The sequence below is a fragment of the Brassica napus genome, chromosome A8, assembly GCF_020379485.1.
Source record: "Brassica napus cultivar Da-Ae chromosome A8, Da-Ae, whole genome shotgun sequence".
NCBI classification, from domain to species: Eukaryota; Viridiplantae; Streptophyta; class Magnoliopsida; order Brassicales; family Brassicaceae; genus Brassica; species Brassica napus.
In genome coordinates, this window is record NC_063441.1 from 11,442,795 (window position 1) to 11,467,407 (window position 24,613).

At 32.3% G+C, this 24,613-nt stretch overlaps 4 protein-coding genes across 5 annotated transcripts; 1 reads left to right on the top strand and 3 right to left on the bottom strand.

Moving 5' to 3' along the window:
* Positions 1-4,433: 4,433 nt before the first annotated feature.
* On the bottom strand, positions 4,434-7,215 carry LOC106444742 (protein DMP4-like). The gene has a single exon (XM_013886189.3). The coding sequence runs from the start codon at positions 5,525-5,527 to the stop codon at positions 4,883-4,885; it is 645 nt and encodes a 214-aa protein (XP_013741643.2). The 5' UTR covers positions 5,528-7,215; the 3' UTR covers positions 4,434-4,882.
* Positions 7,216-7,359: 144 nt separating this feature from the next.
* On the bottom strand, positions 7,360-8,758 carry LOC106360909 (ras-related protein RABA1e). 2 transcript variants are annotated; one of them, XM_013800584.3, is made up of 3 exons: positions 8,691-8,758; positions 8,208-8,414; positions 7,360-8,037 (listed from the first exon to the last, which is right to left on the bottom strand). In XM_013800584.3, the coding sequence occupies exons 1-3, from the start codon at positions 8,729-8,731 to the stop codon at positions 7,605-7,607; spliced, it is 681 nt and encodes a 226-aa protein (XP_013656038.1). In that variant the 5' UTR covers positions 8,732-8,758; the 3' UTR covers positions 7,360-7,604. The 2 variants fall into 2 exon arrangements, with proteins under 2 accessions (XP_013656038.1, XP_013656039.1); XM_013800585.3 differs by lacking the exon at positions 8,691-8,758 and having other exon boundaries at positions 8,208-8,670.
* A 6,549-nt stretch (positions 8,759-15,307) lies between these two features.
* Positions 15,308-18,983, bottom strand: LOC106358858 (adenylosuccinate lyase). Its single transcript, XM_048738730.1, has 9 exons — positions 17,550-18,983; positions 17,325-17,477; positions 17,022-17,237; positions 16,767-16,949; positions 16,473-16,694; positions 16,124-16,384; positions 15,947-16,048; positions 15,803-15,871; positions 15,308-15,715 (listed from the first exon to the last, which is right to left on the bottom strand). The coding sequence occupies exons 1-9, from the start codon at positions 17,715-17,717 to the stop codon at positions 15,503-15,505; spliced, it is 1,587 nt and encodes a 528-aa protein (XP_048594687.1). The 5' UTR covers positions 17,718-18,983; the 3' UTR covers positions 15,308-15,502.
* Positions 18,984-23,849: 4,866 nt separating this feature from the next.
* BNAA08G08800D lies at positions 23,850-24,613 on the top strand. The gene has a single exon (XM_013799926.2). The coding sequence runs from the start codon at positions 24,233-24,235 to the stop codon at positions 24,533-24,535; it is 303 nt and encodes a 100-aa protein (XP_013655380.2). The 5' UTR covers positions 23,850-24,232; the 3' UTR covers positions 24,536-24,613.

The window sequence follows — 24,613 nt, forward strand, 5'->3', positions numbered from 1 at the left end:
ATAAAGATATCATTTTCAAAAGGTATTAATAGACAAATAAAATAATTTCTCAAAATAATCTCACAGCTTGAATTACGGAGAATACGACACGAGAAGAAATTTCGGAGAACTGTACGAATAGTTGAACTAGTTCTTTGTATCTATCGCATTTTTGGTTTGGCAAGTCTTGTCTGTTTAGATGTATCTCTACTTGGACGAGAGACACACTAGATATCTTATATTATTAAAGTTCAAGTACAAATTATGTTTGTTTGGAAACATAGATTGCAGTTTTAAGAAAAAGTTATTTATTTGGAAACATAGATTGCACTTATAAAAAAAAATTAGTTTGGAAACATAGATTGCACTTATAAAAAAAAATTAGTTTGGAAACATAGATATCACTATATTAAGAAAAAAAGTAATGGATTTATATTTTTAAGAAAAATTGGATGTCCATTATATTACGAGAAAATATCTATCTGGTACCTAATCGGGTTCGGTTCAGGTCTGTTTGGGTTTTGGGATCAAAGATTTCAGCCCCATTCGAATATTTCTAAATTTCAGTTTGGGTTCACTTCGGATTTTCGCGGATTCGATTTGAGTTCGGTGTTAACCCATTTAAATTACTTTAAAATTCATTATATATTTTAAATATCTCATAAACTATAAACAAAATAATATATTAAATATAAATTTGAATAACACATGTGAGAATACATAAACTTAACATATAAATTAGTTTAGTTCAAATATTTGGATAGAGAATCAATAATTACTTTAAGTATTTTTGGTGTTTTAAGTATACTTTTAATATTTTAGATATTTACTATTGATTATTATATTTTTAAGTATTTAAACCAGCTTAAGAGTATCATATATATTCTCGATGTTTTTATATACATTAAAATCTAAAAATAATTAATATATATCAGTATATAAATCTATTTGAGATACATTCGGGTACCCGAAATACTCCGGTTCTGATCGGATTCGTTTTTTCCAAAAATTAAAATTTTGAATAATTCAGATATTTAATCAATTTCGGTTCGGGTTTGGTACTACCTTTTCAGATCGGGATCGGTTCGGTTCTTCAAATTCGGTAATTTTGTCCATCTTTTATATTTTATTAACATGAAAAACAAATAGAAACTTTGAAAAAATACATTTGTACATACGCGAGGGTCAAAATCTAATTTCCAATTAAAGTTTGGGTACAATCAATATATCTTCTACAACTTGCAGAAGTTTTTTCTTCGGATTCTATTTCTACATAAAATATAACTCTTTATTTCTTTTCAACTTTAAACAAATTACTCTTTTGATTCTCCAAAAGAAGCCTAAAAAAAGCTGAACTTCTCTATACATTTCATCATGTGGCTACGCAAATATGAATTTATTACTTAGTATTCATTTGAATATCCGGAGAGAAAATTTATCCATGGACTGTACTTTTTTTTAGAAATTAGCCTAAACCATTCTTTAAATCCGAAATATGTCCAGATTGTAAATTAAAAAAAACCAAAAATATCTTTAAAGGGTAACACAAATTTATTTCTAAAATTTCAATTAGAATTCACAAAATTCTTTACTTTTTGTGGATAAGAAGATCAATTATACAGTTCACGGTTTGTTTGTTTAGATTTACTTTTCTGGTAAATAAATATAGAAAACATTTTTTACCTCAAAAATCCTCTGGTTAAGGCGAAATAAGAAAATCCGGTTGAAATTCGATATAATACAAGTTATAAGTAAATTTAAAATAGAGCTTCTGTCACCAATTCAGGCTCGTTCAATGTGGTTGAGTGACTTGAGTCTTCCAAGAGTTACATCTCCCACCAGGCTTCGATAAATATTGGTACCAACTTCCGAGCATTAAGTCTCGAGACCCTTCCCAGTACAGTCTGGTGTTTCTGCGCCGGGGGTGACTCCGCGCGGCTTCTTCTTCCACATGTGCACTTGTGACATGTGGAAATATATATTCCCAGTTCATTCTGGTGAATCAACACTGTCTCAAACATTTCTGAGGCCCAAATGAGGTAATCTAAATTACCTCTCTTTTTGTGTCTATTTATCATGTGAAAGCTATTCTTGACAGATCTCGTCTCTTACTTTCAAGTTTCTTTATGTCTCTATGATCTTATGATGATTTATGGACGCGACCAATATAACAGATTAACAGAGAACCAAGAACTTGGGTTATTCTCCAGGAAACAGAGACTTGGAAGCCTGAGAACCAAGACCATCTAGATACGATCTTTCGATTGCGCTAATATTCATTTTGTGTTAGGATTCAGATGATTTTCTTTTTCGACTATTGTGTTCTGCAGATTCTCCGGTAAGGTGGAGCCGTGGAGCTATATAGAGGTATTGCATTGTGACTCGTTGTGTTCGATTAAATTGGGCTTATTAGGAGCTTAATGGGTCTTCATATTACTTCTCTTCTCTAGTAGGAGAAAATATATAAAATCATATGTTTAGCATAATTTATTTTACTATCGTTTAAATATATATGTTGAGAAAAAGATAGCAAAAATTTATAGAAATTCAAATTTTATAAAAAATTTCATTAATTTCATAATAATAATTATAATAATATATAATATTAATTCAGTTTTTATTTATAAAACAAAAATAAAAATTCTATGTATTTAAATAAATTTTAAAATTATAATTTATTCTGTTAAAATAGAAACACTACATGAAACTATATCATGAAATCATATTAGATTAAGATAATTTAAGACTCCTACCAACACATTACATGCTACTTAGAGCATCTCCAACTCAATTACTCATGATACTAGAAATTTATAAAATACTATTTTTAATATTTTTGACTGTCTTGCTTCTTGTTTCCATAGGATCACAAAGAATTCGATCTTATTTGACTCTAATAAATAAGAACTCTATAAATTAGTAATACTGAGACTATAATATTTTATTAGTTTACAAAAATCATTTTAGAAACATTTTTAGATTTTTAAAAATAGGAAAATAGTTCATTTTAGAGTGTATATTAATTAAACTTTGTAAATTAAATTTTATATTATTTTATTATTTAATATACTGTATATAAGAATACTTTGAAGTGTTACTATAAATAGAGAAAGAATTCATTGTGAATATAAAACAAACAACACAATGTTTTGTTTATACTTATTACATGTCTATAAATTATTAATTCATAGTGTCTATAAATTATTAACTTATAATTTAATAGGTCGATATATTTACATAGACTTTCTTTAAATATATTATTTGATTATTTATTGGTTTATGTCATATCCTCCATTCAATTCAGAACCGATGCATTTGTTTTAATGTTTTTGTAATTATTTTTGGCATTTGTAATTCATCTGTTTTTTTTAATTATTTTGGACCTTTTGTAATTTTCTATTTGGTTTTATGTTCTTCTTTTCTACACCTTTAAAAAAAATATTTAATAAAAAAAACTTTTTATAAAAATAAACCAATAAAATTTATTAGTTTACCGAATTTAATTCATCGGATATTTGTTTTAGAATTTCTACAATAGTTTGATATTGGAAGGAATTGATAACTAAAACTATGTGATACTTACCATATTTTCAATTAAAGTTTGGCTACAGTTAATATAATATTTTTATAATTTTATAATTATTTTCTTTTCATTCAATTTCTACAGAAAGAATAAAATATTTTTTCAACTTCAAACAAATTTATCATTTGATCCCTAAAAGAAGCAAAAAAATATTTAAAGATAAAATTTAAGAAACTAAATAAAAATTTGCAAAAAAATTTATTTTATGTATTGAATACAGCTCCGATTTTATGTATTTAATTTCAGAAAAGAAATGTGGCCCATTACAAGCCCGGTCGCGTCAGGATAGCCACCTACCAAACCTTCAAGACGATCTGACACACTAATCGAGTGTCACAAAGGAGAAGAGACCCATTCCCTACGATGGCGCCAAACATAGGTATCAACTGCTCCGTCGATCACTGTTTCAAGTCAGACAGTAATGAGGAAGTCGAGCAGTTTCCACGCAACGAAGCACCTATAAAAGAAGAGGAAGCCATGAGAACAAACATACACAGAAAAAGAGAGAGAGATAGGGAGAGAACTAGATTTGACGGCGAGTTAGTATTTATAACGACGAGTTCATTATCCTTTGTATCTCCTTTCGGTCTTTAGCTTACACTTCATATTAACGAAATCTTTGGTACTTAAATCTCTTAGATTACTTGATTAGAAACGTTATAACGTCCCTCTTATCGGATTTAGGATTCAACTTTATGCGGATAAGAAAATCAATTATATAACGCGCGGTGTGTTTGTTTAATATATTTTTTGTGAAATAAAAGAAAATTTATATGACATTTTTTACCTCTAGAATTTTCGGGTTAAGGCAAAATAATAAGCCAACCCATTCTAAACCGAGAAAAGCAGTTATCGTTGAATATAAGGTATAAGTAAATACAACTAATGCCACCAATTCGAGCCCGTTCAAAGTGGTAGAGTCTCACTTGAGTAACAACTCCCACCAGGGTTCGATACCATATTGGTACCCAACTTCCGAGCAATAAGGCTCGTGATCCTTCCCAGTATAATCTGGTGATTCTGCGCCGGAGTTATCTCTGTGCGGCTTCTTCTTTCTCATATGGAAAGATTTATTCCCAGAACTTTCTGGTGACCGTGTCCCAACCATTGTTGAGGCCCCAAATGAGGTAATCTAAATTACCTCTCTTTTTTATTTTATTTTGTTCAGTTATGCATATTCAAAATCAATAAATGTTATTTGTAGCATAAATTATTTCTAAATAACTTGAGTACATCTCTGTTAGAAGCGTCCTTGTAATGTAAAGAGATCATTAAAGAAAGAATCAAACAAATTACAAATAAGTAAACATGTTGCTGGTATCATTTATTACCAGGAACTGGAAAACCAATACCATTGCGTGTTGTAGGAAATGTTGCGAACAACATACTACAAAACACCCCAACGCCTACCGGCAACGCCGTGAGAACCTCCAACTCTTCCGCTGACGGTGCCGGATAAAAACAGTTCACCGTATTCCGATCGAATAAAACCACCGCACCAAACACCAAAAACGACATGAATGCATGAGCAAAATCTATAAACCTTAGTTTATAGTTTTTAGCTAACTCTTGAGGAAGCGTTGCGGATCCATCAATGATCCAAAACCCATGGATTGTTGCAAATCCGTAGCAAAATGTACCGTTTTTGTCTTTGTAAGAATCTGTGAAGCTAAGTATGAAGCAAGAGAATCCACATATCGCCACTAGGCTTGATGTCATGATCTTGCAAGCTAAATCGCATTGACCACCGTTTGAAAAAATTGGAGATAAGAGCTGAAACGCGAGAACAGTTCCTGTTGGTAAGAGATTAGCTAAATGGGCTGTGGTTTGAAATGTTTGTCCTATTGCCTTTTGTATCCATGTTGTTCTTTCTACATCGGGAAAGCCTTTGTTTTCTTCTAGAAGTGGCTTTTCGATATCTTCTTTAGTACTTAGTTGATGATCTTCAACAACTTTGATCTCCATATCTTCAAAACTTTTTGCTTTTCTAATTCTCTATGTTTTTCTTTGGCCTTGGGAAATGATTTTCTGATGGAAAAAGGAATAATGATGAAATTTAAGTTCGTAGAGGATATATAAGAGAGGTGCGAGAAGCTACTTTGCAATTTTTTCTTATGCCTTGCAAGTAACATTTGAGACTTAACAAAGTCTTCGTTTAATAAGTGAAGTATGTTTATCTGGCACAACCTTTTTTATTTAAGATGAGATTAGTATTCGTGTTTTAGATAAACTTTTAGTATTCTGATACGTGTATTTGAATATAATATTTTGAGTTTCCATGGAGCTTCCTGACATGTGTGATGATTACAACTATCGCATTAACAATCCTCCATGTTGTTTCTAAATCTTTTATATCTTTTCATGTTTAGATTAATTGATTTCATAAAATCATAGTGGGATTCTTAGTTGGACTGTGTCAAATGTCAATTAGGCGAGCGTCGTATAGTAATATATATTCTACAGTTTATATTAATAACTTCGATCATGATCATATTTGCTTGTGTGACTTGAGAATCTTTCGAGTATCTCGTAATGTCTTTTAATAACACTGATAGTTAACATCGTGGAGGTCAAGTAAGGTCTAGCCGTCTGGGTAACAAAATTTAGATAAATTATTACTCGGTTAAAACTGTTTGGTAACGCAAAGTGCTTAACTCCCTGTAGAAACAAATAAATTATTAGATAACTGTTGTGCATAGTTTATAACTAACGCAGATTACGAAAGACGAAAGTCATATAAGACACGCATTGAGACCTGCACGTTACATATTTTGCTCGTATTATTCTACCGATTTGAGTAATTTTATTTCTGACATTTACTTTCAACTTTCACATTATTTCGATGTCCATAATAATCTAATTTTTGCTTGATTTATCGCTTTGCTGTATTTCATAAGAAATAATAAATCCGCATGAATATAAAGCATTTCTCAAAAAAAAAACAAGAAAAAAAAGAAGAATATAAAGCAGAATATTATGAAAATGGGAATTGTCTAGTGTACGAAACAATAAACATCCCGATGTCATTGATGAGGCTTGGAAGGAAAGATCTTGTCATAACGGTGGACCTACTAACTTGGCCCCGTGTGGAACAAGGTAACTTTTCTTTCTTTTTTTTTGGGGGTTTGGCAAATTATTATGTTCACTTTTTACTTCTTCTTTTTTTATATGTTCACTTAATGTAGCTAGAAGCTCGTAGATGATCTTCCCCAAAAATCTAGGATTGTAGAATTTGAGATTCCGCAAGCATATGTAAGAAATTTATTTTACTTATATTTTACCGCGGGTAATGTCCGAGCAGATTTTATGTGCTGAAATTGTATTAATGGCCCCAACAAACATTGGCGAGTCTATATAATAATATGAATGTGTTTCAAAAAAAAAATGTCCGAGTTCCTGATGGACGAGTCAATAATGTCCCATTACATTACGATTAGGTATCTTCGTATCTTGTTTTCTTACTACCAAACTCTTAGTTTCAACTTCATTTCAAGTCGACTGTCCATGTGGGATGAGAAATCATAACCACATGTTACACCAGAATGTTTAGTCCAAGAGCTAGTCACTAGAATTGGTTCTTTTCAGGTATGGTTCAGATCAGTCGGAATTAGTTCGGTTACACTTTGGTTTGGTTATCTCTTTTATTTTGCATGCATAACATTTGATAAAATATAAAATGAGTAAACGTGGTTCGTTAGACTAATAATTAGGATTGAGTGGTAACTACGTAAAGCATTTGTTTGCAACAAAATCTCATAATCAAAAGATACAAAACTATATAGAAAACAAGATCTCAATTGCTAAACAAAATACCAAGCATATAAAAAGAATCATTAGTACAAATTAAGTAACATGTTTAGGGATACACATTTCAAGGTTTTTCGGTTCTAGTTCGGTACTAGAAAACTATAACTGAAGTCTAACTGCGATATTTTGGTTCAGTTCAGTTTACGTTCAGACTAAAACGGCCTTACTAACCAGACCGATGTTTAATTCCAGACAAATGCGGTTTGTGTACCAAAACCAACCTTAAACCATAATCTCAACCTGAGCAACAACCAGAGGATTTAACAGCAGTAACATCATCCTTGCTTCCAATATCAATACTCTGTCCTTTAGGCAAATACGTTGGGTCTCCAGTACCATCAAGAGCCTTACGGCTCATAACACGGTAGATCTGAGTCAAGACATGAGTGAAAGCTTGCTCAACATTTGTAGCATCAAGAGCAGAAGTTTCCATGAAGAACATGTTCTCTCTCTCAGAAAACGATCTAGCTTCTTCGGTAGGAACAGCACGAAGGTGACGAAGATCAGCTTTGTTTCCAACGAGCATTATCACAATATTGGCATCGGTATGGTCACGAAGCTCCTTGAGCCATCGTTCAACGTTCTCGAACGTTATGTGTCGAGTTATGTCGTATACTAGAAGAGCCCCTACGGCTCCTCTGTAGTATGCACTCGTGATTGCTCTGTATCTATGTAGCAATAAAACATAATCTCTCAATAACAAACAACACGGTTTCTGAGAACAATCGGATGCAACATTCACCTTACTGAAATTATTTTATTAAAATTAATCTAAAACTGTTTATGGTCTCGTAAATCTCAAATCGATTCTGATAACGGAGAATAAAAAAACATGTACCTTTCTTGACCAGCAGTATCCCAAAGCTGAGCTTTGATGATTTTCTCGTCGACATGAACACTTTTGGTCGCAAATTCTACACCGATGGTTGACTTTGACTCGATACTGAATTCATTTCTAGTGAACCGAGATAAGAGGTTAGTTTTTCCGACGCCAGAATCTCCGATCAAGACTAGTTTAAAGAGGTAATCGTAGTCATCGTCGGCTCTGTACCCTCCCATTTTTTATTTATTTGTGAAACACAGAAATGAAATAAATAAGAAAACTGAAATCTTTGATCGATGTAATAAAAACCTTAGAGAGATGTTGTAAAGATGATACGATATGATGATTGATGTGTAGTTGTGTTTTGTAATGAAATGAAATGATAACACGGGGATAGTGGGTAACGACGAAAACCTTATTGAAATGATTTGTTATTACTAAAATGCAATGACTAAGCATATATATTTTGAAAGTCGTTGGAAAGATTAGAGAACAAACATGTTTGAGTTTGACGATGTCTCGAGGTTTGTGGCCGCCATGAATTGGTAAACGCAGAACAAATACACTTGCAGAATATATATTATGGTTGTATCGAATATTTTTTTTTTTCAATTTAATTGATAGCTTTGGTCAAATCAAACCACTAGGAAACTTTCCATAAATAAAATGATAGCAATATGTAGGAAGATATTTTGTAAAATGTTACTTATGGTACTAATAAATTGTCGTTTTAATTTTATGACATTTTCAGTTAATGTTTTAGGAACTATGGAGTAGATGTGAGATTATTGATAGCCACATGTTTTTAGAATTTTGGTGTTTTAGTTGAATAATTGAAGGGATTGAGACGCTCTGCAATCAGAAAGGCGATGATTTTATTATGCCTCAATTCATGCCTTTCTCACTGATTTTCTACCATTTGTGTCATTTAATGAATGCCAAGTCTTAAGCGATGAGGAAGCAGACAAATGAGCGAGGGAGTATGTACCAACAACTCCGTACGAACCACTCTTTCCTATTACTTTTTGTTTTTTTCACCGGAATTGTTTAGTGAAGAATACATCATTGTTTCTTTGGTTGATTCTTACACCATTAATGATTCTGGAGATATCTTTTGATCCGTTTTGTAAATTGATTCCAATCTCCATTTGGAAACGCTAAATCTTTGATCCGGGTGAGATGATGAACGTTTTACTTGCACAAGCGCTAAGGTTTGTGAGATGTTGCACGGTTGCATCCATTATGCATCTTCTATCTCCGACGTGGTCTTTATACCCATGACCGATGCCAATTTCTATGGTTTTTGGATCAGATTTTAGGAAAATCTATTCCAAATCTTATGAGATGCTATCTTAAACGTGCTTTTATCTTGCTTCTACTGATGGAAGATAATCCGTCAGAAAAATTATATGATGATTTGAAGATGGCTTGTTACTTTTGGCTATTAAAGTTTGATGACAAATGTTTGATAGCCAAGCGAAGCAAAGAGACTTGCAACACGAAAGGAAGAATCGGTTAATGCTCATATTTGGATACAATATATGTGGTATATGAATATGACCAAAACTGATTTATTGATGAAACTATGGAAACTTCTATGGAGGAGACAACGGTTTGTAACTGAAGATGTACTACTTTTGTTGTACGGTGATGTTTCTATAGTCATTGAAAATTGGTATTCTTTTCAAAAGAACTAATACATTGGGTTCTTTATAGAAAGATATTTTTATACAACAAAAAAAAATTGGTATTGTAGTGATTATGTTATGATATAAAGTTTGGAGTTTCATCTTATGGGTGATAGCCGAACTTGAAAATCGTATGGGTTCAAGAGTGAATATGCAGAAGCAAACTAACAAGTTAATTTGTTTGAAGCTCAGATAACAAGACCTCTTATAGAGAAGTATCATCAGTTTTTACTTTCTAAGTGTTTTTGTTCTTTCAGATTAATTATGTTCAATGTATTTCTGGTTATTGTTTGTAATTTTTATGAATAAATAACAATAGTTGTTAAAAATATTGAAGGGATTGAGACCTAATATACATCTTACCAACTCTAAAATAAACGTAATGGTTTTTTTTTCTGAGACTAGACATGATAGTGTTACAAAAAAAAAGAAGACATGATAAACATATGTGTACATGTAAAAATGGTAACAATAAATAGAACTACGTAGATCTTTTAAGTTTGTAACCTTTATTTAACACTAGGTCCTTGTCTGCGCGGATAGTATTTTGATTTTTTTTCATTTTTTTGTACTATTATGTCAATTGTTTAGTTTTATAAAATGTTATGTTTTTACTATAAATTTGGAATTAAAAATCTAATTTTTCCTTACTGTAAAGTAAGTTAATTTTTTTGAATCTTCCCACAACACATTATACATGAAGAAAATATAGTTGGTCTTTATATTCTTATTTGCTGTAATATTAAAAAATTTGATGGTTTGTTTAAATGGTTTCTTAAATTATATATTTTAGGATTGATTTTCGTGACTATATTCTGTAATTGTCTAAAAAAATTGTTTGTCCCATATAGACATCCACATAAATATGGACTTCTGATAAATTTGTTCATTGGGATATTTAGTTTCACTTTTTAACTTTACTCTCTTTTTTGGCACCCTCATGCTAGCTTGTGGGGCTATCCAACTTGGTGCCAAAAGGTTTACAAAAGCTGATCGAGATGCGCGTGATCGGACACCTTTTGCTAGGCTATTCGTACGGAATTTTAAAGATTTAGGAATATAAGCAATAGAAAGTTCAGAAAATTCTTTGGATACAGTCTGTATTTTGTCGAGCTCCGAGTCCAACACATGCCAATCTTCCTCCTTTTGAATGAATATAACCAGTTGTTCAAAGTCTATTGAAAGACCATCTCTCTGTGTCCAAACTTCAGTATCACTTGCATTGCCCATAGCAAACCATCAGCTTCCGCTTGCAGTGGTGATTTGGTGCGTGTATATCGACCCTTGCTCCAAACAGCATTGGAAAGTCACCATCCATTAACACAAAGCCAAGTCCAGATATGTCTCTTTTATTTATCCAGGATGTCTAGCAAGAGCGTTTCTTTGTGGAGGAACAGTTGTGTCCGTTACCTCAACTTCCATATCAATCTCCATAACCTCATCTATACGTTGAGCTATCTTCCAACACTCTTCTTCAATTTTATTCGCTAATGAGAAATACATAATTTCTACGACACTATTAATGATTGTTTTTTTTGTAACACCGATACGGTAAACTTATGTTTGATTTAACAAAACTCTTATTTTAATTTGTTATTAAAGAATCAATCATATTTTATATTATCCATAATTTTAGTAAATTTACTTATTTGTCATATTTTTATTAGGTTTTAGTTAAATCATTGATTTATTATTTGTTTTTAGCTAAGTCACTAATTTATTAATTTAAAAAGTACTCTAATTAATATTATATATATATATATATTAAAAATGAATTTATTTTAGTAATATTAAATTTCTATTTTATATTAAAATTTAGTTAGTTTTTCTTATTTGTCATATTTTATTAGGTTTTAGACTTTTAGATAGGTTATTGATTTATTATTAATTTCTAACTGATTCGCTAATGTGCTAATTAAAACAATACCCTTAATGAATTTTATATATAACTAAAAAGAATTTTATTTTAATCTTATAAAATTTATATGTTATATTAATATTAAATAATTGATTCTAAAATAATATAATAAAATTATCAAAAAAATTTAAAATAAGATAATTCTTATATATATTTTGTTGCTATCTGAAAACAATATTTTTATTATAAAAGTTAAAAGATACAAAAAATTATAATTAAATATTATTCAAGAAAAAAACATTTATATAAAGATATTCTCTTTACTATTTCTAAGATATGAGTGTTTTAAAAAATTTAACACGGGATGTTTAAGACACGGGATTATGCTTATGAGAGAGTGGCTCGGGAATGGGCTTCGAGATGGGTCGAATGGGCTCCGAAAATAGCTTATTTTTTTAACTCAAGCCTAGTCCAGATGACATGTCATCTTGGTTGGTTCACAATATTTGAAGTTGTCCAAAATATTTAAAAAATATATTAGAAATAGTTAAAAGTAAATATCTAAAGTAGCTAAATAATCCTCAAAATAATTATAATTTATATTGATTCTCCATCCAAATGTTCAATCAAACCAATTTTTATGTTATATTTATATATTTTGGCATATATTACCCAAATTTATATGCTATATATTATTTTTATTTTTATATTTTGAAAATTTAATATATTTATAAGTTTCAAAATTTTTAAAATAGTTTAAACGGGTTATCTGAACCCAAACCCAATCAAAATTTATAAATACCCGAGAGACTAAAATGTTTATCCCGAAAACTCGAAATCCGAATAAATCCGAACCAAATCAGAATGGGTACCCGAACGCCACTCTTAAAATTTTCTTCCACGAAATACTACTTTTTTGGGTCGTAACAACTTAAGCTCAATTCATAAGAGTCTATATATATATATTTTGTGTTTGTTTGGCCTTTGTTGACCACTTGCCGAAGTTTTTATTTCAATACTTCTTATGGTTTCGCAAATGCTTCCTGACTCGCAACCAACCCCATATTATTTGTTCCCAAAAACGTCGGTGTTTGATTGGCCTTTGTTAGACCATTTGAGAATTGTAAACATGTTATGTCTTGAAGTCTGTTATTCACCAACTTAAACTCAAATTAGCAGAGTAACGAAAGCCATAGTATATTAAAGACCATTTCAGTTACATATATGGATGACGATGTTAAGATGTAAAAAACTTGAAATTGACTTAGATTAAACATATGGTCAAAAAACTAATGTCTTATTCTTGACAATCCCAAACTAAAGGCTAAACCCAAATAACATGGGGTTTGGAAATACGAAATGGACAACATAGTTTGACTTAAATTTTAAACTTTATAACTGCTTGTGGGTCTTCATAATGTGTATCAGACCTATCATATCATCTCAAAAAAATTGAGTCATCACTACTTGCGCGCCTTCTCATTGTTCTTCGGTTCTAGCAGGATCCTCCATAGAGCTTACGTCGGCGACAGTGGAGCTTGTAGCGGTGGTGCAGTCACTGTCCAGAATCGCATCGGTTGTTGTTCACTGGTACACCATTCTGGCGAGATGAGAGAGCTTCTCCGTAACACTCTGAGCTCCGGACACGTCATCCCCTGGATAGTACCATTACCTCCCTGAAGCCATAGCTACGATGTTGTTATTAAGGCCTATATTTAAAACTGAAAAACATGTTGCACATGTTAGGACGTACCTGTTGTGTAAAATTGGCCAACGGTGGGTGTCGAAAATCCGAGAGACAATAATGGACTGATGCGTGGACGAAAATTTGAACAATTTCTTGGAGGCATTTTAGGAGTTCACTTTGATGTTCGTGTTCCAATTTCCAAAGCAGGGTGGTATGGAAGTTTGAGCTGGCATTAATAAACGTAAGAATTTTTACAGGAGATGACACTGACTTTGGCTTTGCAAAGGCATTCAGTTTTCTACAGGGTTAGACATGTTGAGGATGAGTACACTGCAACTGTTAATAAGAGCGAAAAGCAACTCAAGATTCTAATGTCAATAAGTAAATAGACGTACATGTGGAGTAGAATCAACGACATAGGCATTGAACTCCAATAGCGTGACAGATTCAATTTTCTTATCAACCTAAATAATTGGAAGAATTCTAAGATGAGTCTGTCTCATAACAACACATCCTGCCTGCAGCAGTGTTTAAGAAGTATTAGAAAAGCAATGGAAAGGCAGTGAAAACATAGTCCGAAGTCGGTTCATCTTACACTTTAAGAAAGCTGTTGGTGGCAAGAGTTTTCTGGTGAAAGTAGAAGTGTGTTCAAGAGGTTGCGTTGAGGAATAGACGACCTAAAATCAGACATGAGTGCAGTTAAATTCTATATAGTCTCTTGCTGATGCGTCTGTTAATTGTTGTTGATATAGAAGTGTATACTTAATAACTTTCTTTCTAATCCTTGCCTTCTTAAAACATCAATATCTCCTGCTAGCTTAATCTCTTATGTAAATCCGTCTATTATATCGCCACAACACGTACATGACAAAATATAGAGATAACTCACTTAAGTACAGAAGAATGACAGGCGGACTACCAAGGCGAAGAGAGTCGAAGAATGACATTTGGACGCCGATTTGAGCAACCGGAACATCAGAGGCAGACATTTTCGAGGAGGTGTAAAAAGCTATGCCTAATAGATGAATCGATGATATTTTCAGATTTAGGGTTCCTCTGTTTGCTGAGAAACTATATATAAGGAGGATTTTTATAGGTGTTACGGTTAGGAACCATTAGTGATGAACTGAGTAAATAAGAGGAGATGTAAAGGTAGGGAAGACAAACGGTTTCATGGAAACACAAAGAGTTACCGTGTTTCAGAGATGAGTTGAACCGATGATGGAAACCCTTGATTTCCATTCAACAGAAAGCTTACGGACCAGAGAGGTCAAATGGGCTGCTAAGGTCACTAATTTTTTTAATTTCAAACCCAGTCCAAAATGACATGGCAGATTGATTGGCCATGGATTTTTCTGCCCATGTGGCATGCTTAAGAAACCCCTAAAATAGCCTCTTTTATATAGTAGTGATGAGACATGGTAAAACGTATGTGTTCATGTAAATGGTAACAATAAATAGAATTAGGCTTCGGTTAGCTCGGATAGTTTGATTTTCTGTTAATTCGGTTCGACATAAGTTTTACCAAAATAATCCGAAATAAAGTTTGGTTCTGTATTCGGTTAGTCCGAAATTTGAAATTGAGATGAAAATTTTGATTTCGGCTAAATTTAGTTTAATTTTCTTAAAATTTCAAATAATTTTGGTTTATTTTGGTTAGTTCAGTTATTTCAGTTTAAAATTTGGTTGGGTCAGTTTGAGTTTTAGGTATGGTTTGGTTATAATTCTGAATGACTATAAACTCTGAATATGACAAAAATTCCTAATCAATTTTGTTTATGGGACAATGTACTTAACTACTCTTTGCATTTTACATTTGCCTGGATTTTGATTAACAAACACTTGATTATAAAAAACCTAAACCAGTCAAATGAGAAGAAAATAATTTGAAATTCTTTATTATTTAACTCAAAAATGTAAAAAATTTCTTTCATATGACATGTAACTCAAAACGACAACGTAGAACTCATCAATCTGACTCTTTGTTCTTCACTACTACTTCCTATTTCATTTGGAGAAGAGTAATAGTACAACAGCACAACCTTATCACCGATATGATCACTGATCATCATTACTGTCACAAGTGCAGAGCTTCATCGACTGCCAAAGCCAACGCAGCAGCAGCACCAACATACGTGTGTGGAGTTAACTTCAAAAGTTGAGATTTCGCTTCTGCAGGCAAATCCAAACCTTTTATAAACTCTCTTATACTTTCTTCATTCACAGCTCTTCCTCTTGTCAGCTCCTTCAGCTTCTCATACGGCTCCGGAACTCCATATCTCCTCATCACCTTTGTAAGACAATACCATGAATCAGTGAGATACATGGAAGTAGCTAGATCATTAACAGAAGACTAGAAACTCGAGAGAGGTTTTACAGTTTGTATCGGTTCAGCAAGAACTTCCCAAGTTTGATCCAAATCTTCTTTTAACCGAGCTTCATTAACCTATACACCAAGAAACATTCTTAGCCTATTATGACAGAAAGAAACCTTTCTTAGGGGATAAGGTAATAATAATACCTGAAGCTTCCTGATTCCCTGTATGGCGCTCTTGTAAGCAAGAAGAGAATGTCCTAAAGCTCCACCCATGTTTCTCAATACAGTAGAATCGGTTAAGTCACGCTGCACATTTGTACATTTTGTTTTCAGGCTCCCATTGCTCTAGAAGAGATATACATATGGAGAAAAAGCTCAAACCTGCATTCGTGAAATGGGAAGCTTCATGCTGAGGAAAGTAAGCTCTGCGTTAGCTTTACCTAAGTTCCCTTCACTGTTCTCAAAGTCAATAGGGTTCACTTTGTGAGGCATTGTCGATGATCCAATCTCACCAGCTTTAGTTATCTGCTTAAAGTAACCTAAAGAAATGTAGCTCCATATATCTCTGTCGAAATCAATTAAAACATTGTTGAACTGGCTGATCGTGTTAAATAGTCTAGCCATATAGTCATGAGGCTCAATCTGCAAAAAAACAATGAGAACAATCACTCACTCAATGATATATGCGGAAAAAATGTAATGAAGATAAAACTATATAGTAAGTATATACCTGAGTGACGTATGGGTTAAAGGTTAATCCGAGAGAAGTAACAAACTCCTGTGCAACATGAGGCCAGTCGATATTAGGATATGCTGAAATATGAGCGTTGTAGTTCCCAACGGCACCAGTAAATTTGCCCTTGATCTTAGTTTCTGAAAGATATCTTCTCTCTTCGCTTAACCTCACAGCGAATATCGCCATTTCTTTCCCTAGAGTTGTAGGTGAAGCTGGCTGCATCATAGTTTTGACATTGCTTTAACAAAGAGATAGACAGAAACGAAAATACTTTCTTTGGAGATTGACCTGGCCATGAGTTCTTGAAAGCATGGGGACATATGCAAACTCCTTAGCCATCAGAGAGATTGACTTGATGAGCTCATCCATGGATGGAAGTATAACCGAGCTAAGTGCTTCTTGAAGCATCAAACCATGTGATAGATTGTTGATGTCCTCAGACGTGCAAGCAAAATGAAAAAACTCAAGAACCTGAAATGATTCAAAAGACAGAGAAACTTAACCCAAACCGTAAGAACTTGGACCAAGAGAGAAGCTTGTAACCTTAGCAATCTCTGGATGAGATTCACACTTTTGTTTCAAGAAATACTCAACAGCCTTCACGTCATGATTCGTTACTCTCTCAATCTTCTTAACTTCCAACGCATCATCCACGCCAAACCCATCGATGATCCCTTGCAAGTAAACCTCAGCTTCTTTACTAAAGCTTGGAACTTCAGAGACTTCAGGAATCTTTGAAAGCTTAATAAGCCATTTAATCTAAACCAAACATACGCACGTGCGCATTAGAACAACACAAACACCAATCAATCAATGAAGCAGAACATAAACATTTCCCTTATATACCTCAACAAGTACTCTGAAGTAAATCAAACCAAACTCGCTCATAGAGGAAGCCAAGTCCTTAACTTTCCCCCAGTAACGTCCGTCCAAAGGCGATAACGCCGTTAAGTTCGACATCTCCAAATCTCTCGAACCTTCCACTGCCATTGCTATCACCTAGAGGATCGATTCGCCATCGGAACAGTTAGATATGCATTTTCGAGATAAACCCATTAGAAAAGGCCTTACCTTTCTTGAAGTCGTGAGCTTGGGAGAAGCAGCGGAAGAGAGAGAGAACGAAACTCTGGGAAGCGGATGATGATGAGAAGCCAAGGAGAGCGATTTTGATGGGTTTAAGAGTGTTCCGGTGGTGGGTATAAGGCGTAAAGAAGGGACTTTGTTGCTGGTTAACGCCATTGAAGAAAGAGTGAGCTCCAGAATCGAAGCTTAGGAGGAGGAGAGTGAAAGCTTGGCGCTTTTAGGGTTTTAGAGGATTCCGATTAAAGTTCAGGCGCTTTTTTCTAAATTCCATATTTACCCCTGTGTTATATCTACTTGGGAATATTTATCAGGCTTAGATTTTTTTTGGTTCAACGAGCATACCATTTCACAACATACCTATAGTCACCACAAAATTATAATGAAATTCATGGACCAATATCTCCTACACCTAGGGTGCTTTTCCGATTAGATCCTCTTCCGCTTTCGATTACTAGGCCAAAAGAATGGAACCGAGGAGTCCGTACTGAAAATAAAGATTGAACTTTGACAACAACCACATTACCACACTAATCCACAACTTTTAAGAGAGTGGAGCTCAACCGTCAGCTGGCTCAAAATACCAAAACTGATGCTGTGAGGTTGAAAAACCATGTATCACCACCAAAGCCACACTTCCGGTTGACCACTTCCTGAGATATTGGCCTTGTTACGTGTTGCCACCGAGAACCGGTGAACAAGCCTCTTGACTCCTTCACTCTTCAGAGGATATTAACTTTTATAAACATGTACGTTATGGACCTTATGCACTTTAAACATCGTCACAGTGGCTCTTCAATTGTATTGACATAGTAATGTCGTGACCGGAGAACACAAAAAAGGTGAAGTTACTTATCTGAACAGCAGTGGCCCATAGACGAATCGTCTGCTCTCGTTAAGCGACTAGACTACACGCGCCGTCATCAAAAAACCCCACCAACACACGAAGATGGAGAGCACATGTACCTTCCTCATAGGACCACAGTCCACGAAAATCTTCTCAGACGAAAGTGAACGGTCACCCTCGAAACACCAAATCGGAGACACCACCCATAACACCATCTCACACCTCTAGAAAAAGACCACACTGCCTTAGCAGAAGGTAGATCCATGGTAGACGAAGCGCTTCGTGATGTCACGCGCCACCGTCGTGAAAGCATCACCGGATATTTGGAAAGAGCAAATCAAATCTGAAGAAGCTTTCAGTCCTAAAAACCGACCCTCTCTAAGCCAAACACTCCACCAACCTCGCGGCAGCTCCAAGAAGCACCAGAAACTGACGACCTTCAATCCTCGCGAGCAGATCTAGGGTTTTGAGTTCCGACGAAACCAGAGACATTAGCATATCAGAAGGGGAGTAGAATGGAAAGGAGAGGAAAAAATCTCAGCCATGTCTCTCGTTTTTTCTTTGCCATCTTTATCAGACTTAGAGCATCTCCAACTCATTGCTATTTTCACCTCTATAATAGCATATTATAGGTGAAATTGCTCTAACCCACCTCTATTTCTTCCTCTATAATAGAGATCTCTATTTTTAGAGGAAGAAATAGCATTCCTCTTGTTTTTACTCTATATTTTAGAGATTGCTATTTTAGGGGAATACATTGGAACATATCTCACCTTTATTATAGAGTTTCTCTATTTTAGAGGTGAAAATAGCAAAATACATTGGAGATGGTCTTAGTTTAACACTAAAATTCTTCAAAAATAGTTGAAAGAATATTTAAAAATATCAAATTATAGTCACAAAAAATTATAGTCACGAAAAAATATAGGAAAATTTTCTCAAATAGCATTTTTAAGTTTTTGTCACGAAAATATCTCTCAAAAAAAATGATCAAAATCGCTTCTTTTTATGTTGAAAATTTTAATTTTTTTTTTAAATTTGTAACTCCATCCTCCAAACCTTACCCATGATATAACGCAATATTATAAATCTATATATAATGCAACAAATGTAAATCTATGTAAAAACAACCATTATAAACCATTAACTTTATTTGATCAAATAAAAAACCATGAGTATTTGTACTCCCTACACAAAACTTCTCCCCTATTTGCACTCCCTACCTTATTTCCCTTCAATTTTTTCCCCCCATCACTACCATTTTCCCCCAATTCAATGGTATCCCCTCTTTTCAGTATATTGAGCTAATTTGCTCAAAAACCATTAACTTTATAAAAGAACAATATTATAAATTTATATATAAAACGAACTATTAGGTTGTGTTTAGACCTGAGAATTTGAATTAGGATCGCAGGACTCATTTCCTTTGACCTGTCATCAAATAAGATAATAAGAGTTAGGTATATACCCGGAACAAAAGCGGTCATCTATTCCGTTATAGTGTAGCTGGGAGACCTGGGTTCTAATAGCGGCATCGGAGATAACCTTTTGCAAATCTTCTTTTGATTATTAGGGCTCTTTAAATCTCTCTCATTTGTAATTTTGGGTTAAGAAATTAGTGGATAAGGAAAAAAGAAGATATCGAAGGATAAACACCTGTAGCGCCAATGCTTAATTCCACCAGCGTTAAGGACACTCAAGACACCAATGAAGATCGTTCGTAACCTCATTTTGTGTCCTCAAGACGCCAATGATTATACCGATCCGTTTAATAGAGACCCTTCAGGTTTGCACTATTAGCATAAGAATATATAAATAAATACTTTCCTATGCTAATATGCACAACCTGGAAATGGAATCCTTTCCCACCAAGTAAACATACTCCTCTAAGAAATTTAGAAGCCTTTGGCCTGAAGTTTGAAGATTTTCGTGTGGGGTTTTCTTAATCTGAAGAATATTAGGACCCATAAGAATCTTTAGGAAATTTTTTTTTTGAAGTTCTCGGATGTAAGACGTCTCTCTTATTTTGCTTTTCTCTGTCATCTTTTCATTTCTTTTATTATTTTAATGAAAATAAATTTAGACTATAAATAGGAAAAGCAGATTGCAAATCTATTGGATATCCGTTACGAATCTAGTGGATCAAGTGGATATAACAATACAAATATCATTTTAGTGGATCTAACGGTTTAAAAAAATATGGTAAAACTAAATAAAAAAGGTCCAAATACTATAAAATTTAAAATAATTTATATAAAAATTTTTATATATATATATTACTATTTATTTCATAACTTCTATTTGATAACTGGAGGTTTGAGTAATTTAAAATAATAATCATAATTTAAAAAAAGATAATTTCAAAATATATACTAAATTGATAAAAACAAATAAAATATACCATTGTATAAAAATAGTTATAAATATATATAAAGGATTTGAATTATACAAAAAAGAATCAATATATTTCATATATCCATAATTCATTAGTAATACAAAATTATATTGAACATTATTTTGTTGGTATGGTTAATAAATAATAACTGAATTGATATATATATATATATATAGGCCTGCTTGATACACTTCAAAAATGATGAAATTTTACTGTTATAAGTAGAGGGAATATTGTATGTAGATTTGGACTGCTAGTGAAGTGTGTTTTATTATTATTTTGAAAATAAAATACAATTAGTTAACATTTTGTCGAATGGAAAAGTTAAAAGTGGATGATAGTGAGAGAACTATCTTATTTTCACTGGGACCTATGGCCCAATTTTTTTTTGTATAAATTTTACTGAAAAGGCGACCAATTTTTGTAAAAACAATTTAAAGAGAAGGGCCCAAAAAATTTTAAAGGGAAATTTGCCAAAATAAAATGAAAAAAAAATATTTATCCCTTTTTTTTGTCAGCAACATAAATAGACCATGCAAACTAAACTGGTAGCTCCGAATCTATATGAACAACCATAGATTGCTTTCATGCATTGCGTGCAAGATTGTCCGCCCTGAAATTGTTCTTATTGTATAATTTATTTCTTAAATCCTAAAATTAACCCTTGTTTAAATTAGTTTATTATTATATTTACATTTTAAATTAATCTAAACCTATTAACGTAAACCAAAAAATATATATATATAAAAGGTAATAAACTAAATCCCTAAATTAAACATAATCTTAATTTTAATTGGAAACTCCGCCTCTCTCTCCCACGACGAACAGGAGAAAATCTCCAAATTAAACCTCACCCTAAGTAGGAGTTATTGGTTGTTGTATTTTAACGGATTTGAAAATCCGAACTAAATCTAGTGTTATTGGTTTTATGATTTTCAAATCTGTATTAAAATCAGATGTTATTGGTTTAATGATTCATAAATTCTATATCAAATCCAGTGTTATTCAATCGTACGGATTTACTAATATATTTGATTTTATAATGGATTTGAATGGATTTGTTTGGATTTCTTAGTTAAAAATACAAAGACTCAAATCCAAGGGAAAACCTCCGGATTTACATATTTTACTTGGATTTATAAATACTGTATGGATTTCTAAATCAAACAAAATATATAAACCAATAACACCTTATTCGTTGATTCCTTGGTTCTTGAACAAGTTTAATTGAAGTAACATGGATGTATATGAGTATGAATATGAACAGTGTTAAGAATATGGCTCATCTCTTTTCTCGTGCAAATTGTTAATTTTGGGGAAGGATCTTTTTTCAAAATGAGAATTTCTTTATGATTTGATTAATCATTTCTCAGCCTGTAACAATACGTGTATTAATATAAGAAGAAGAGTTTTACTATTCTTATACACCGCATGTGGTATAGATATGCATAATGGAAGAAGAGTTTGTGAAAATTACAAGAAAAACTATAAAAAAAATCATGGTTTGATAAAGAAGAAAAAGTTAAATCAATTTTTAATTATTTTTCTGACAAAGAAATTGGCCTCTACATATTTCAGGAAAGTTAGAAGATTATTTTTAAAATATTTTTATAACTGAACTTTCAAAAATTTTGGAAAATAGATTTTTTTATCCGTGAATGTAAGCGTAGAAACCAAACAACAATTTCATAAGCAGATTCTACTATATGTAGCCTTTTGAATTGTGTTCAGATTTTGTATTCCTAGAATTTTAGAATTGTTCACAAATGTAAGCTGCATTCAGAAACACGTAGATATCTTTACAATACGTAGATTTTGCATTCTTCGTATTTATAATTTTATTTAAAAGTAAAATATTAGTTCTAGAGAAATTAAACTAACTTGTCTAACTTGGAATTTGATTTCTATCAAGCCATTTTTTCTAGAAGATGAAATCTAATTTTTGTAGAACATAATTTAAAAATTTTATTTAACAAGGTTTTCAACCCAAAAAATATGAGTTCGTGTATTTGAAACAACAATTTCATAAGCAGATTCATTGATTGTTTCTATTTTTCATAATTTTTAAAATCATAAAACTATTTATTTCATCAAGTTTGAAAAAATAGAAAGGATAAAATTGACAAAAAAAATTATACCAAAGAAACAAATATCCTGTTTTCATCTTATTTTGGCAATTTTTCCATTTTTACTATATAGATATATGTGGAAAAAAAATTTAGTCCTTGTTGCCAAGGGCTTAACAATCTTTTGAGCCGGGCTAAATGCAGAACAAGAGACTTGAGATGAGGGCTTATTTTCGCACCACAATCACGAGTTTTAGATGATTGAGAAATGGTTTATTAGGCTTTGATTGGTAGAGCATTAGCATTAGCATTATGCTCTACATTATTCAATCAACAATTGTTAGAAAAAAATTTACTAAATGCTAATGCTCTCCAATTTTTTTCCGGCCAATGTTCTCATATGAAATTTTTAGAAGAGCATTTGCATTTATAATTTATAAAATTAAAGAATATATATAATTAATTTATTTATTTTATTTAATAATATCATAAAATTATTTTATATCTAGAAAATAAAATTTTGATTTTTAAAATTAATTTACAGTAAAAATATTTTTTGAAAAAACATAGTATTTCACATTTAAAATATAATATAATATAATTTATATAATTTAATTTATATAATATAACTTATTTTAAATGCTAAAAATTATTTTTAAAAATAGATATTTTAATTATAACATTTATTTTAAAATAATCTTTTCGACATAAACATAATTTTTTAAATTATTAAATAAAATAAATTAATTATATATTTCCTTTAATTATAAATTTATTCATTAAAAATAAATATATTATATATTATATACTAATTTTAATAATAATTTTAAATAACATACTCATACTGCTCCACTAATCATCCTATTACATAGTTTAGCAAAAGTATATAGCTCCTGCAGCATACTACTTCTATAGCATACTGGTACTGGTGGTAATGTTAATGTTCTACCAATCAAGATTTTAGTGTCATGCCAAAAAAGAAATGGGTTTGAATGTAAAGTACACGCACAAATAAATACATCATAGTGTATATATATTTAGGGTCCCACCAATTAGTGTACATTACCTGAAAAAACATTTGGGCTCGAAAATAACACCCAATAATAATTAGTAATTATAGGCCCAATTTTGAAAAATTGAATTTCTGTTAGAAAAAATAAACAAAACCTGGTGATGGTTCCCTCCTCTTCTTGCCGCACACTCTAAAATCAAATGGCGCGTAAAAAGCTAGTCTTCTAAATCTCAGATACATCACTTCCAAATTAAGTTCAAAGTCCCTCCTATTCACACACTTCATATACACTTCTTCAGTTCCTCCTCAATTCCATCTTTCTCTTCTTTCTTTCTCTCTCTAGTTCTTACATTAATGGTGGTTCTAAATCCAAAACCTCAAAACAACAACAAAGAGAATGTCTCATACTCAAAGATGATCACCATTTCTGTTAAAGTCCCTCTTGATTCTTCTTCATCCATCGACAAAGACAAAATCCAATTCAGAATCAGAAGAAGACAGCCTCTTAAAGACATCACAAATCTCTTTGTCTCAGCATCACCATTGCCCTCTTCACCCACTCTATCATTTGATTCCAAGTGCATTAAGGGAAGATCTGGTGTTGGTCTCAAGACTGCTGCTACTTCTTCTAAATTATCTTGTAGAAATTTTAGATGATTTTCTTATTTTGTAATTGGTATCTATCGATACCATGTCATTAACATTCATATACCCAACACACAAGATATAGTTCCA

Coding starts and splice junctions, on each gene's coding strand:
- LOC106360909 (XM_013800584.3), bottom strand. CDS start 8,731: ATGGCGGCCACAAACCTCGAGACATCGTCAAACTCAAACAT. Junction 8,415..8,690: donor ACATCGTCAAACTCAAACAT/GTTTGTTCTCTA, acceptor GGGAGGGTACAG/AGCCGACGATGACTACGATT. Junction 8,038..8,207: donor GATACTGCTGGTCAAGAAAG/GTACATGTTTTT, acceptor ATTGCTACATAG/ATACAGAGCAATCACGAGTG.
- LOC106444742 (XM_013886189.3), bottom strand. CDS start 5,527: ATGGAGATCAAAGTTGTTGAAGATCATCAACTAAGTACTAAAGAAGAT.
- BNAA08G08800D (XM_013799926.2), top strand. CDS start 24,233: ATGGTGGTTCTAAATCCAAAACCTCAAAACAACAACAAAGAGAATGTC.
- LOC106358858 (XM_048738730.1), bottom strand. CDS start 17,717: ATGGCGTTAACCAGCAACAAAGTCCCTTCTTTACGCCTTATACCCACC. Junction 16,695..16,766: donor TTTCAAGAACTCATGGCCAG/GTCAATCTCCAA, acceptor ACTATGATGCAG/CCAGCTTCACCTACAACTCT. Junction 15,716..15,802: donor TTGCTGAACCGATACAAACT/GTAAAACCTCTC, acceptor TGTCTTACAAAG/GTGATGAGGAGATATGGAGT.